Source organism: Balearica regulorum, chromosome 4 (genome assembly GCF_011004875.1).
Source record: "Balearica regulorum gibbericeps isolate bBalReg1 chromosome 4, bBalReg1.pri, whole genome shotgun sequence".
Classification (NCBI taxonomy): Eukaryota; Metazoa; Chordata; class Aves; order Gruiformes; family Gruidae; genus Balearica; species Balearica regulorum.
Window position 1 is genome coordinate 35402587 of NC_046187.1, and position 14417 is coordinate 35417003.

A 14417-nucleotide genomic window follows, 5' to 3' on the forward strand; every position below is an offset into this window, starting at 1 on the left:
TAATTAGGCTTGAGAAAAGGTGAATTTGGCCTCTCAAGTTATGTTATTGTATTAGTTATTAGCTTTAATTATCTGCAATACATGACTTTCACTGAAAACAAAATAATCCGTATTAATTTCATATTTTTTACTAGCTTTGAGTGAAATTTCTAAAGTGTGAAATGCTATATTCAAGACACTTATTTGACATTCGACTGACCTAGATGACTCTGGTTTTGCTGTGATTTCATTTAGTATGGAATGCAGCTTGCAGAAGGTAGTCATTGCTTTTAGTTTTATCTGTTGGTCCTGATGTTGCAGTTATCACTGCTTGAATGCGTAAGGACTGTATATTCAAACATCTGCTCCATCCATCTTCTGGCTGACTGTGACGTGCCTGTCCTCTGGTCAGCACTGTTTGCTGTTGTGTGTGTGCAAACAGCTTTCGTCAAAATGAGGATTCAAGTGATCTGATTTGCCACACGTTCATTCGGAGGAGGGAAGAGTCCTGTTTTCTGGCATGTACCGATAAAAGCAAGCATAACCTGAGCCTGAACCCCTGATTTCAGGATGTGCCTTTTACTCAGGCTTTATAAATTGTGTTTGAGTGATCTTCAATATGTTGTTCATGCAGAGAGCAACTGTGGCTAAGCAAAGGTGTAATTATTCACCTGGAATTATAAAGGCTCTCTAAAATCAGAAATACTTATTAGAATACAGTATTTTTCAAGATGCAAATATCATGTCTGAATTAATCTTTCTGCTCTAAATGTATTCCTAGTCTTCATAGTAGCATTCCAGTTATTCATGAGTAGCAGAGTTTTAGTTTTTCATTTTTCCTTCATTTTTGTAGGTTATTCAACAGAGAAATGAGGAATGTGACCACATTCAGTTTTTAATTGAAGAAAAAGAGTCTAAAGAAGAGGACTACTATGAAGACCTTGACAGATTTGAAGAAAATGGTACCCAAGAGTCTCGCATCAGTCCCTATACTTTCTGCAAGGCCTTTCCTTTCCACATCATATTTGACAGAGATCTGGTGGTCACACAGTGTGGCAATGCTATATACAGAGTCCTTCCACAGGTTAGATGATTCTCATGCATGAATAATCATAGAGATTCCTAATGCTAGATGCATCACAGGTTTATTTTGAAGATGAATAAAATGGATTCAAGATTCTCGATCTAAACAGTGTTCCTGTGTAACTGTATAATATTTACTACGTTGTGCTCCTCTGTGAAGAAGTACTGAGAAATAAGCCCTAATTCTACAACAGCTTTGTTCCTTATGATCATATCAGTGTGCAGTAAGAGAATAAGCTTGAGGAGAGAAAACCTTATCACCCCCACAATTCAGGTATTGGCTTGATACCTGATCCTTTGTCGTAGCTCACTCCTAGATACATTAGCTATGAAAGTGGCAGGTAACTCTTTAAAGTGGACGTGAGACAGTCAGTGCAACTTGGCCTGAGGTTCAAAAAATGGTCTTGCCCATACTACTGTATAGTGTAGCAGCAGGTACATAGTCCATATATATTACTTGGCAGTAATGCTTTCAGATACTTAAGCTGTCAGATGCACAATAACTGAAGAGCAGAGTAACAGAAGTTGTAGTATACTTTCTTGGCTTGTGCAGCAAAAGCATCAGTATTAACTAAGATGAGCCAAACTTTGTTTGTGAAATATATATATGTGTGTGTGTTCTCAACTGAATGCAGCTGCTACAATTTCTTCTGGTTATTTACAGTAAAAGAGTACTCAGAGGTCCATTTAATGGTATGTATTCTGTATATGAATAGGATACCTCAGTTCTTGTCTGAAAGAGCTGACAGTGTTTCTATAAATAAGCAACAGGGAAAAGCAGTAATATGAGGGAAGCAAAAGGTAAGATGATGAAAACATCAAACAATCTTTACAATTATGTAGGCCTAATGTTGCACATACTATGTTGTTTTTGAATCATTTACATACTTTTAAAATGCAATTTTACGCTATTTGCTTTTTCCTGCAATTTGTTTTTGGTGATTTGTCTCAATTTTGCAGAAGAATTTGAAAGAGTCACTGAACAGCCATAACTAACTATTCAGCCTACTGAGGATGGCTATCAGAATCTTTATGATCAGAGTTGATGCTTTAGAGAACAGCTTGTTGAAAAGGCAGTTTGAAGGAGGTCACTTAGGAGGAAAATACTGGAAAGCTTTTTTTACTGTAGAGTGGGAATAGTTTGCCAGATAATGAATGTGATGGTCTAACACAATTTTACAAAGTAATTTTGCAGACTAGAATTGCACTTTAAGTCAATATACTTCTAATATAAAATCCTTATTTTAAAACCCTTGTGGGGAAATGCATAAATTTTTCTTCCATTCAGTATTGTCATCTAAGCAAACTGAATATAATTACCATGTATATTTTTATTATAAAGCATAACAATCTTCTTTTTTATTCTAGCTGCAGCCAGGAAATTGCAATCTGTTGTCAGTTTTCTCCTTGGTCCGGCCTCATATTGACATTAGTTTCCATGGGATCCTCTCACATATCAATACAGTCTTTGTGCTGAGGACCAAGGTAACTAGAGAATATTCACCTGGCTTTTCTTTAAGTAAGTATGCTTTGGAGAGATAAGAAGAAGTCCTGAAAGCTCAGAAGTCTTCAGAGAAAATTCTTTGCACAGTGGTACTCTCAGTCCCTTTTGAGTCTTGAGCCAAGAAAAAGTCACAGGTGTGAATTCATGTGTAGCTCTTACTTAATTAGAATGCTTTATAGGAATGATGAAGTAAATATATTTCATGTCTGATGCTTTCTTTGCAAGGGGCCAACCCATTATGTGGCATTGTAGCAAAGTAACTGTGAAAAGGCAATTACATTTACTTTTGCTTCATAACAATATGGGAGACAAATATGAAATGTCTTCTTGCTTGGGCTCATATGTTCATACACAGTTCTGTGTCCTTTTCTCTAGGGAGGACAGGAGAGGAGGTGGGTGATATGAATAAATGCAGCATGCAGAGTAGCACCCGCTATGTCAAGGAGCCTGTTTATTTATAGAAAACTGTACCTGAAAGAAACCAACAAGGTTTCTTAGAGATGCTCCCAGGCACAGATACAACTTTATAGAATAGGCAATACTTTTGTCAAACTATTGTTAAGAAATGACGCAGAAGAAAGCAAGAAGTTATGAACATGAATGTAAAGAAAGATACCATGCTTTATATCTTTGAGGTAGCAAATAACAGTATTAAAATATGCATAGTGTATGGTGTTCAAATGAGAAATTAATTGGGTTTTAATGTAGGCTGTAACTCTATTCCAAACATTCTGACTGCCTTCACAGTGAAGGCACTTATGTACGTGGCCTGGTGTGTAACACACGTACCATTGCCCTTATATAATTGTGACTTTTCATCACCAGGAGGGGCTGTTGGATGTGGAAAAGCTGGAGTGTGAAGATGAACTGACTGGCACAGAAATCAGCTGCTTACGCCTGAAAGGGCAAATGATCTACTTGCCAGAAGCAGACAGCATTCTCTTTCTTTGTTCGCCGAGGTACTTTAAACCTTAAGAGTTCTATAGTATTGATTTTCATTTTACAATTACTAATTTTAAGAACACTTATGATAGTGGTACTACAGAGATTAATTGGTCCAAGTGTTGATTTCATTGATTTTGATGTGTTTATACTAAAAGAGGGAGAAGCATTTAAACATCAGAACTTGACTGATTATTAAATAATTCAATATAAACATTGGAATGCTCTGGCCCAGTTTGTGCAAATGGGAATTCCTCATGATTCCATGATTTTTGGCAAGTGTTGTCCTTTGTTCCTTACTCTGAGAGTGCTAAGAAATGTCAAAATGATTTGGTTTCCTATGTGGATTCGTATATTTTTGCAGTAGTTTTAATGTAATAGAGCAGTGATGATTATAAAGTAGTGGTTGGAATGGGAGATTGAATGGAGGGTTTCTTTAGCTGAAAGCATGTTGAACTAACACATCAGATTGCAGTTAAGATACGTTACTCTCCTGTGTAAAAGGGAGAGGGTGGATGAAGACAGAAGGGGAAGAGGCTACCTTAACATAATCTTGCTTTTATTTATGTACTGAAGTATGTACATTTGATATATTCATGGAACTTATCAATGAGAATTCTGTATTTAAATGCAAAAATCATTGTGTTAACATGAATGAACATAAATAAGGTATTTTGTAGAAGGGATGTGTTGTACAGCTCATCACAAGCATCGTCTTTCTTCTGTTTTTTCAGCAGCCTCTGCTGTTCATTTGACTTTTAAATGCTCCTTTGACAAGTTTAATTGTACCCATATTATTACACATTTCTTCACATTGCAGTGTGATGAACTTGGATGATTTAACCAGAAGAGGTTTATATCTGAGTGATATTCCATTGCATGATGCTACCCGTGATCTGGTTCTTTTGGGAGAGCAGTTCAGAGAGGAATATAAACTGACTCAAGAGCTTGAGATCCTCACCGACAGACTGCAGCACACACTGCGTGCACTGGAAGATGAAAAGAAAAAGACAGACACGTAAGAACCAAATCTTGATTTTGAGCTGAAGCAGTCACAGCAATATATTATTTATAGCTACCTTCTTCAAAGAGTAACAGAATCTTGGAAGGAATATAAAAGATATGCAAGGCAGATTATTTTGGAATCAGGAAAGAACATTTTACTTTTAACACCTCATAGGGTTTTTCTTTATTTAGATTGTCAAATGTCATCTGCAGTCTAGGCTGTTACATGCACAGGTGTTTTGATGGCTCCTTCCCTGATAGGAAAAGTTATCTGAAGTGAACTGACAATCCTTTTTGCTTTGTGAATTACCTAAAACAGCAGTTTGGCAAACTTTCTTACATGCAGTCCCTGTAGCCAAGATGTATTTGATGAATGCCAAAATGCTACTATTTGACAGAGTTCTGTCAAATACCAGCTGTAGACCACTTTGTCTTTCTGGACTGCCACGCTTACAACTTAATAGAACAGGAACACGTATCTTACAAGCCTCGAAAGTAGGCTATGTAAAGGTGAAGTTTTGCAATAGGCTAATGCTATGAATTTGATTTTATAGTTACCTGTAGAAATGGATTTGGGTCTACCTAGATAATACTGCTATCTAGGTATAAGTACATAACAATAATAAATTGAATGTATTGGGCCCCAAATCCATTTCCACGGGTAACTATAAAATCAAATTCATAGCATTAGTCTGTGGCGGCTCAGTTGAAGGACTACTGGCAGGTAAATCAAAGAAAAGTTTGTGTGACAAGCAGTGTGGGGTTGATGGCTGACTCTTGTTTATAAAACATAGTTCCCATCTCTGTAATAGAATTTCTTGTTGATTGTACTTGTTTACTAGTAGAATTAACATTTTTTGTGCTATGAATTCTATTGACAGATACTCTTTTTCTGTAGTAGTGTAATGGAGATTATTGTAAAAAGACTTTAAAAGTGTGGATGGGAGAGTCAGAGAGAAAAGACGCCTAAAAAAATATTTTTTCTATTCATTCCTGTTGACTTGCTTTATAAATTCATTTTATCTTCAGGAATTCTAGCCGCCTTGGCAGCCGCTGGAACAGACAGTGTCAGTTACTACATCATGTGCCAACAGTATTCACTAATTACAACTCCTGCAGTAGTGAACTTGCAAAAAATGCAACTAATGAGGGTTTGTGCAGGATGCTGTGTGCAAAATGATGCTCAAGATTTGTGAAAAAGTCAGAGATCTTCAGCTTGCCCACTTAGCTGTGGGAGGAGGGAAATACACCTTAAGATGGCAGTTAGAAGGTTGAAGGAATACACATGAGAGTAGGGTGAAGCTCTCCCTTTGTGATTTGGATTTTATTTGCATAATTTGTAATATGAACAAGTGTTAATATCATATAGACTATTAATTATAGAACATGCAGTAAACCCTAAAAGCAGCATTCTCAACAGAAGAGGAAGCATTTAGCAATGCATGAATCAATCAAAGTGGAAAACGGTTTGATCTCTTCATGGCCTTTTTTGTAGTTTTTATGGCTCTGTGAGTAAAACCAGATTATATGAGCTGAGGATATGGCAGAAATCCTTAAGCAATAAGCAAAAATTATCCAAGACACTATTAAGAGATCATGTAATAAGAATTAGTAATATATGCCTCATTCTGTTGGTAATTTAGATGTATTAATGTGTGTTTGAAATGTCATGGCTTTAGGTATGCTGATGTAGATCAATTCCTGTTTCCCAAATAACATACTCTTCAGTAAACATCTTTTATATTGCTCTTTGATGATGCGAGTTTGTTATAAACCCTATGGGAGGTACTAAGTTAATATGTGAAGAGTGCTGATGTAAAGACCTTTCTCCACATTCTTTCTGTTTTGCTTGTGCCTTTCTTTACCTACACGTTTAGATTACTGTACTCTGTTCTACCACCATCAGTGGCAAACGAGCTGAGACACAAGCGTCCTGTTCCAGCTAAGCGGTATGACAATGTGACCATTCTTTTCAGTGGCATTGTTGGATTCAATGCCTTCTGTAGTAAACATGCCTCTGGAGAGGGAGCCATGAAGATTGTTAATCTTTTAAATGACCTTTACACAAGATTTGATATTCTGACTGATTCACGAAGGAATCCATTTGTTTATAAGGTAAGCAGAAGATTTTCAAAGTATTTAATCTGTGACTTTTCAGTAATTTACTATGTCACTCTTTTCCATCCTTTGGATTTTAGGCTTTTAAAAAAATAGTTATGTTCTCAGTCTTTGAACTGTGTTACCTGATACTACATAGCTAAAGAAGAGTATGTTGTTTATCTCTAAATGTGTGAAGGAACATAAAAGGCTTAGTTCTCAGCAGGATTTCTGCACAGTTATCCATTAGGTGGATATATAAATCTACTTCCACGTTTAGTAGATGTGAACACTTCTACAAGCAGTTTGTGGTTCTGCTGACCCTGTGCTTTAAGTTTTTCAGTCATATACCTGGGTGTCCTGGTTGTAAATTATAACTTATTATTCAGTTACTCAATATGAATTTCATTCCTTCATTAGGAATGAGGTGTAGTTGCAGATGCAGCTGGTAGCAGGTAGATAGGTAGATAGATATACCCCATGTAGATGTGTATGCTTGTGCGTTTATATGTATAATATTCATTCCCAGCTTTTACTAGAAATCAATTTTATGTCTTGTATCAGGTGAATTGAGGGTGTGAGTCCAAACAAACATAGTGCTCAGTTTCTACAGAAATTCAGAAGACCCCAAAAGAGAGGCTCAAGTTCACACAAACATGGTGTCATTTTAATTTGTTACATTGTGGGCATATAATACATTCTCTTCAATAACAAGTATAGATGATGGGAATTAGGATTGTTTGAATGAAAGTGAAGGGAAACTATTTGAAAGGACAAACAATCTTGAAGGAAGCACGACGTCCATTCTAGTACTCTAAAGCCCACAATAATAAAGTAATTGAAAAATATATATCTTGATAGGTGGAGACAGTTGGAGACAAGTATATGACAGTGAGTGGTCTACCGGAGCCTTGCATTCATCATGCACGATCTATCTGCCACCTGGCATTGGATATGATGGAAATAGCAGGCCAAGTTCAAGTTGATGGTGAGCCTGTACAGGTTAGTAATTGTGTGGGCTTGAATGAAGAGCCCATTCTTTGCTATGATGATAATGCTTTGAAACAGGGCAATGCTCAAGTCCCAGTCCATGCAAGCTTTGTTATTAGATTTTGAGACTGATATCTACAAATAATATGAAGAGGCACATGTAGACATGACGTGTGTTTCCCAGACCTTAAAATCTAATTATTGTGCTTAACCTTTTTAAAGGACTAAATTAAGTCCGCATCATTTATGTCTGTTTTCTGATCATTTCAGTCTAATCAATATATTCTCACTGCGCATCAAGTACAATTCGTTGACTCTTCTTCATCTCAATGAAGAGAACAATAATATTCCCTCACTGATATTTTTGATCATGCTTCAGATCCTCACGTCAGCATGAGAAAATACTGCATTAAAAAGAAAAGTGCAGTTCCATAGGCAGGTATAGCAATGATTACTGGCAACAATGTATATTAGTGAAAGTTCACTCATTGTGGGATTTTATGAAGATGTTGTGGCATTAATACAGATCTGGGGAGGCTGCATTGACCTGTCCTCATCAGAAGGCTGTGAGAGCAAAATAAATGAGTGTGATGCATATTTCTATTTACATGATGTTATGGGTTTAACACCTAGCCTAGATCTGTGTACTTTGTCACTAAGCAAAGAAGTAAGAAGGTTTGATTTGAGGCTTTACAATAACTGTAACATGCTATAAGAATGAGCTTCTCCAAACCCCTGTCCTATCTCTTGAGTTTTTAAATGCAAAATACCATGATGTTTCCTCTGGGAAACATCTTTTTTTCTTGACCTACACCATCCATTTCTGCATCTTCTGAGCACTCATTAAACACAGACCTGCAGAGTATGCCTCTCTTCCCACTTATTTTAATTTCATAATAGCAGCATGGCATGGTACCTGCTGGAAAAATATGGAGTTTGTCCTTTCATGTGGGAGGCAGAGCCATGACACTGCACTACAGTAAAAAAAAGTGACACAAAACACAAAATGCAAGGCTTTGAAGAAGCAGGAGTGGCACACTGAAAAAATAAACTCTATTAGACAGAAATGGCATAATACCCTTATTTAGTCAGAAGCATCAGATTAGTTACATTGATTTTGAATATTCAAACTTTATTTTTTCTCTCTAAAGATAACAATAGGAATCCATACTGGTGAGGTAGTCACAGGTGTCATAGGCCAAAGGATGCCACGTTACTGTCTCTTTGGAAATACTGTCAATCTAACTAGCAGAACAGAAACTACTGGAGAAAAGGGAAGGATCAATGTCTCTGAATATACTTACAGGTGAGTGATAGAGTATTTTTATTGGCGTTGATATCTTAAAAGAAATCACTTTGTCAGCATCACATCAAAGTGTCTTTGGAGTTGAAAGTTACAGGACTCCTGCAACACATTTTTTAAGTACATAAGTTCTCATAAAACTATGTGGCAGACTGCATTATGATATGTTATTGGTATGCAAATATAATAATGATCTAGAGATAGATTTGACTCTTGTTAATTTGATCGCATATCTGTGGCATGTTTAATATTTTATATAGTGTGTGGCGTGCATGCATAGTACATACATTTACATGTTTTCTCTTTCAATTTCAGGTGTCTTATGACACCAGAAAATTCAGACCCTCAGTTCCACCTGGAGTACAGGGGTCCGGTTTCTATGAAGGGTAAAAAAGAACCAATGCAGGTTTGGTTTTTGTCCAGAAAGAGTACAGAGACAGAGGTATGACTAACCAGAGTGTAATTATTTTTTTTAAACAAGGCATAAACATGACAAATTTAATCTAAACCACTGAGATCCATTTGCATTTGCCAAAACTAAATGTTCCCTAGAAAAAATGAAGAGTTTTGTACAACAGTATTTCATTAATGCGTTTACTATCTTGAGAGCACATTAAAGTCCTTCATTATTTGTCTTTGCAGTTTGTGCAGTCCCTGAAAGAATACTTTTGTATTTTAAAAAGTCCTTGAGGGAATGCCAAGGGTTTAAATATTTATATCTCCCTCCTCTTACAGATTTCTCCACTGTACTAGATTTTGCAGCATAATGTCCATTTCTGTTTAGCTGACATGTCTGGTTATCAGCACTTCAAAATTCATCATTTATTTTCTTACAATGAGTGAATAAATGTGCCTTCAAATATTTAGGCAGCAGTCCAGCACCTACTTGCAGGCAGGTTCACACCTGATGTGTGTGGTGGTCTGTTAACCCCAGATGGATCTGCTTGTTCAGAGACTGTTGCATGATAGAGGTCCTGCTTTAGAAATATACAGGCTGAAAACTGTTTCTTCTAAATGATATATGAGCCTGAATCCTCTTCTCAAAGTGATGTAGGGTAAAGCATTTCAAGCACTGAGTAGTCTTTAAGTTTATGCCTCAATTTCAGAAGTCTGGCCATGTATTAACCAAAATCTCATTAAAACCCAATTAGATATATATTCATAAGTGTGCTACAAACTTAGACACTTAATCAGGTTACAGTATGCCAGCTGATTTGCCATAGCTGAGCAGGTGCATACACTCCATCCATTACCAACAGGGAGAAAAAAGGATAAAAGTAATTTACATAGCTTGAATTTTGTCCTGAAGTAATACAAAAAGAAAGAGTTTTAAACTAATCTCATCTTAAAAGTACACTTGAGTAAAATAATGAAAGTCATCAGCTACCTTGTCTGAAATAGTTCTTGTAAGTCACAGGAAATTAATTACACGTCTGAATACTCATATGCTTCTGAAAATGAAGTTTCAGCTGTTAACCTGTTTGGGCTCTTAAGGATATCTAATCCAGATTTATTACCACTGGCACCTAAGTATATGAATACTGACTTTTTAATAGTAACTACTGGTATTAATCCGCCGTATTAAACTTCAGGGGAGAGCTTGTACTTTAACTCTGCTGAAGTCTGTATTTTAGTATATATTATCATAATATTCTGGGTGCCACTTTTGATAATACTTTTCTATTTTTATTCTATATCAAGATTAACTATAATTTCACAAGGCTACCATTCTTTCAAATATATAGTTGTATTTAAAATATATTTTAATTAAACACCTTTCACTTTTTTCTGATTATAAATTATGTCCTATCCTTTGTAGCAGGGCACATTGCAATTTTAAATATAAAATTTCATAGGGGTACTGAGTCAGGTGGGTATTTTCCTTGTTTCAGCTTCACATGTGTTTTAATATGAATATAGGGTTCAGATAGTTTAGAATTTTAAATATTGCAATTTCCTTTTAGAGATCTTATACAACAGTTGTTTTTTTTAATCGTGAGAGGTACTTGCTGATACTATTATCTAGCAATTGAGCTTTGTAGCGGGGGACATGAGGGGGCAGAAATAAACCTGACAGAAAAATACTGTCAGCCTGATTTTCAGGAGCACCTAAGACTCACAGTTTAAGCACACTCAAAAAGTCTAATTTTTGTTAGTTTTGGTTAATTCTGAAATTCAGTTATACATGTAATTCTTACAGATAGAAGGACTTCTCCCATCACAGGTAGCTTTTCTAAATTGTAGTAAGTTTGGGAGAATAGCCTACTATAAAGATACATGCATGTGGTGGTTGGAACTGATAATCATTTTGTCAGAGGTGATTTTGAAAAGTGGAAGAATATAGTCATCTAATCTTTTAATTCTTTTTCACTCCCTGCGCAATTTCATCTGTCCATACACAAAAAGATTCACTGAGTTTTACTGCTTTAAGATTTTCTGAACTGTTTGCAGTTTCTCTTTGTCTTGTGAAGGTACTCTTCCATGTTATTTCTGGCACTTTATAGGCTGTACATAATAGTTGTAATCCAAAAGCAGAAATCAGATTACCAACTTTTTATGTTTGATTACCTTAGAGTAATTGCTTTGCTTTAGGCAAGGGTGTAGTCTTGGTTTTCTTTTCAGAATCTTATTCTCTCTGACCTTTCAAACACATACACATGCTAATGTATTATCATGTGCAGTGGCGTTAATTTCAGGGGGACTGTTCATAACAATAAATATGGCATGTTAACATATATTCAGAAACTATATGGTAAATTTCATGAAAGGTCACTCCAGAATATTACAAGAAGTGGCTTATAGAAGTAAACATGAAAATATTTCTTAAATAATCCTGAAGATATTTCTGCTGATTATTCTTTTACTGTGAAGTTTTCTACCTCCAGTATCTTTAAATCTAGCATAAATTCACATTAGTAATATATTCTCTTTTTCATTGTATTCCTTAGAGAATGACTAGGTCAGCATTTGCAAATCTATCAGTGTAATATTTTACCCTGAAGCCCAGTAATTAATGTATGGTGAGGAAAGAGGACAAAATACTTACAGCTGGCATAAAGATGTGAAACGAAGGCTTAAAATATGCTGTCTGTCTGCTAGGCCTGTAGAAAATGATAGGGTTGGAGCAGCTCAGCATACCTCAAACTTGGTTCCTAAGTTGGCATCTCTAGTATCACTCACCATGAACAGCAGTTACTTCTGAGAACGACAAGAATCACTGTTGGTTTGGAGTGCTGCTCCTTTACTTTTTTCCACTGAAGATCTCTCTTCCATGATACCATTACAGCAAAAATTAGAATTGCATCAGAAATACACATGAAACAAAAGCAACTGTGACCAGTTACTCATTTTGCATCCGCTTGTTTGCATGTTATAAGATTAATATTTACTATAATTATTTTAGCAGAGGTTCAGCTGCAGCTTCCCTCTTGAGAAACAGATTTGTTGTAAAAACTGAAGCTTGCAGAGAGCCTCAGATGCCTGACTGCAGTTTCCATCATTCCCCACCTTCAAATACCTTTCTTTCCTGCCCTGTCCCCATATTACCAATGGGAACAAGTTAAAGTATCTTGGTCAGAGCTGGTAGTTCATCAGGGAATGTAGGAATTGTTACCTACATCCAACACATGCAAAAGAAATACGTGCATTACCTATACTGTGTTTTATTGTTTTTATTATTTCCTGACATTGGTTGCAAGTTGTAAAATGTATTTTGTCGCTGCATTGACCCACCATGTTGTTGCTTCAAAAAAAATCCCTTACTTCTCAAATTCTACTTGCATGCACTCAAGGAAACAAAGCAAGATGCTTTCTGAGCTGAGGGAAGAGGAAGAGGACGCTGGATAGGGTGCAATACTGTCTCCAAATAGGGTGCCAGGCAGTAAGGTTGAATTATGGATGTTACTTCACGTCATATCTCCCATTGCCATGTGCAGTACCATTATCTTTTGCGCTACTCCTGAAATCATACTCACCCTTTTTCTCCAGGCTTGCTTGCTATTTTTTTTTCCCCTTAATGTTTGGTATGGTTATATCTCTGCTATGAGCATGTATTTCAAGCTTTCCTTTTTTTGATATGCATTTTTGCATGTCAGTCATGTGGCCCTTCCTATCACCAGATAATATTGAATAAAATTTTGTAGTATGCACGCCACAACTAACCACTTCAATCTCATGCTTCACATCTTCATCTTCATCTCTGAAGTATGGTGGTTATGTGAATCCGTGACATTTCTGGAAAGATAGGTACTTCAGTTGTTGGGCAGAACAATGAACCTAAAGAACTATTTTTAAAAATAATTCCTAAAGCAGCATTATGAAAATTATTGTATAAATGTTGTTTATCAGATTTAGTTCTGCTATTGCCATTTTTCCCTTTCGATTTGTGAATAACACTTGATGCACTGTAAATTTCTGGTTAGGAAAAGGTTCCTCTTTTGATATCATCCTGCATTTTCCCTTTGTAGACACTATGTAAACATTTTCTATATTGAAAGGGGGCAGTTGTTTGTCTGATACTGCCATTTGAAGCATGTGCCAATGTACTTCTGCTGAAATGCTGTTCACTTGCATTGTATTTCTCAATGATTTATATTAACTAAATTAAGTTGTCATGTTAATGATAGATTGCTGGACAATTTTAGACCATCTGTAGTGCTTTCGTTCTTTTCTGATTGAGCCCCCAGAATTGAAAGGCTTGCTGCCGGGACATGGTTGTCATGGTTGCCTTTTGCTTTGGTCTCTCTAATTTTCAGAAAGGATCTTATTTTATTCCTTGGGAGTACCTGATAATTTTTTAGGCATCCTGGCATAATTAAGGGATTTAACTGTAAGGGGACATAGTGTCTTTTATCAGCTGATACAGTTAGTAAAAGTGGACAAGGCTTCGTATGCATAGACCTTCCATAACTTCAACATACCATGCATTTTTATGTGAATAATATCTGTTCTTATCTGACTGATAATTTCTGAATATTTGCATTATAAAATAGGATCGTGCAATTACTTCGTGTATAAAAATTGTCTATATCTAGTATACCTTATCAGCACAGAATATATATGTATAAATGTTTCATGTTAATGTGCAAAAGAAATTGCAATAAATTATTTTTTCCACTGACTTACAGAAATTCTGGCATTTTCTTTTAGGTGAAAGCTGCATTTCATTGTTTGATACAAAACAAGTATGTTCTCCATTCCATAATTTGAAGTCCAAGTTTAAATAGTTTATTGAGTCGTTGTTGCAATGTTTCCAAATGTCCAAGAATCTCCCACATTCTGGTTAATGGTTCATGTCCTCAGATTAAAGTAGTGTTCAAAATGTGTAGATTAATGCTCCAGAAATAGTAGCTGAGGTCACAAAAACGCATATATTCCTTTGAAACTCTTGTAAAATATTTAACAATCAAAAATTATTGGCCATCCACTTTAAGCAGGATGTACATTACCAACCAAAGCTTTAGGAATGGGAAATGAAGAGAAGCAGCCACATACATTCCTTTCCATCATCTCACT

General features: G+C 36.0%; 1 protein-coding gene across 1 annotated transcript in view; it reads left to right on the forward strand.

The window, feature by feature from the left end:
- Positions 1-14022, forward strand: part of GUCY1B1 (guanylate cyclase 1 soluble subunit beta 1) — a 45706-nt gene extending 31684 nt beyond the window's left edge. The window contains exons 6-14 of the mRNA XM_075751762.1: positions 833-1063; positions 2431-2547; positions 3392-3525; positions 4329-4526; positions 6391-6628; positions 7472-7612; positions 8752-8906; positions 9219-9345; positions 12695-14022. Of these exons, the coding sequence (XP_075607877.1) occupies positions 833-1063; positions 2431-2547; positions 3392-3525; positions 4329-4526; positions 6391-6628; positions 7472-7612; positions 8752-8906; positions 9219-9345; positions 12695-12718 (1365 nt within the window). The 3' untranslated portion in view covers positions 12719-14022. The remainder of the gene's footprint in view (positions 1-832; positions 1064-2430; positions 2548-3391; positions 3526-4328; positions 4527-6390; positions 6629-7471; positions 7613-8751; positions 8907-9218; positions 9346-12694) is intronic.
- The last annotated feature ends 395 nt before the right edge of the window (positions 14023-14417 follow it).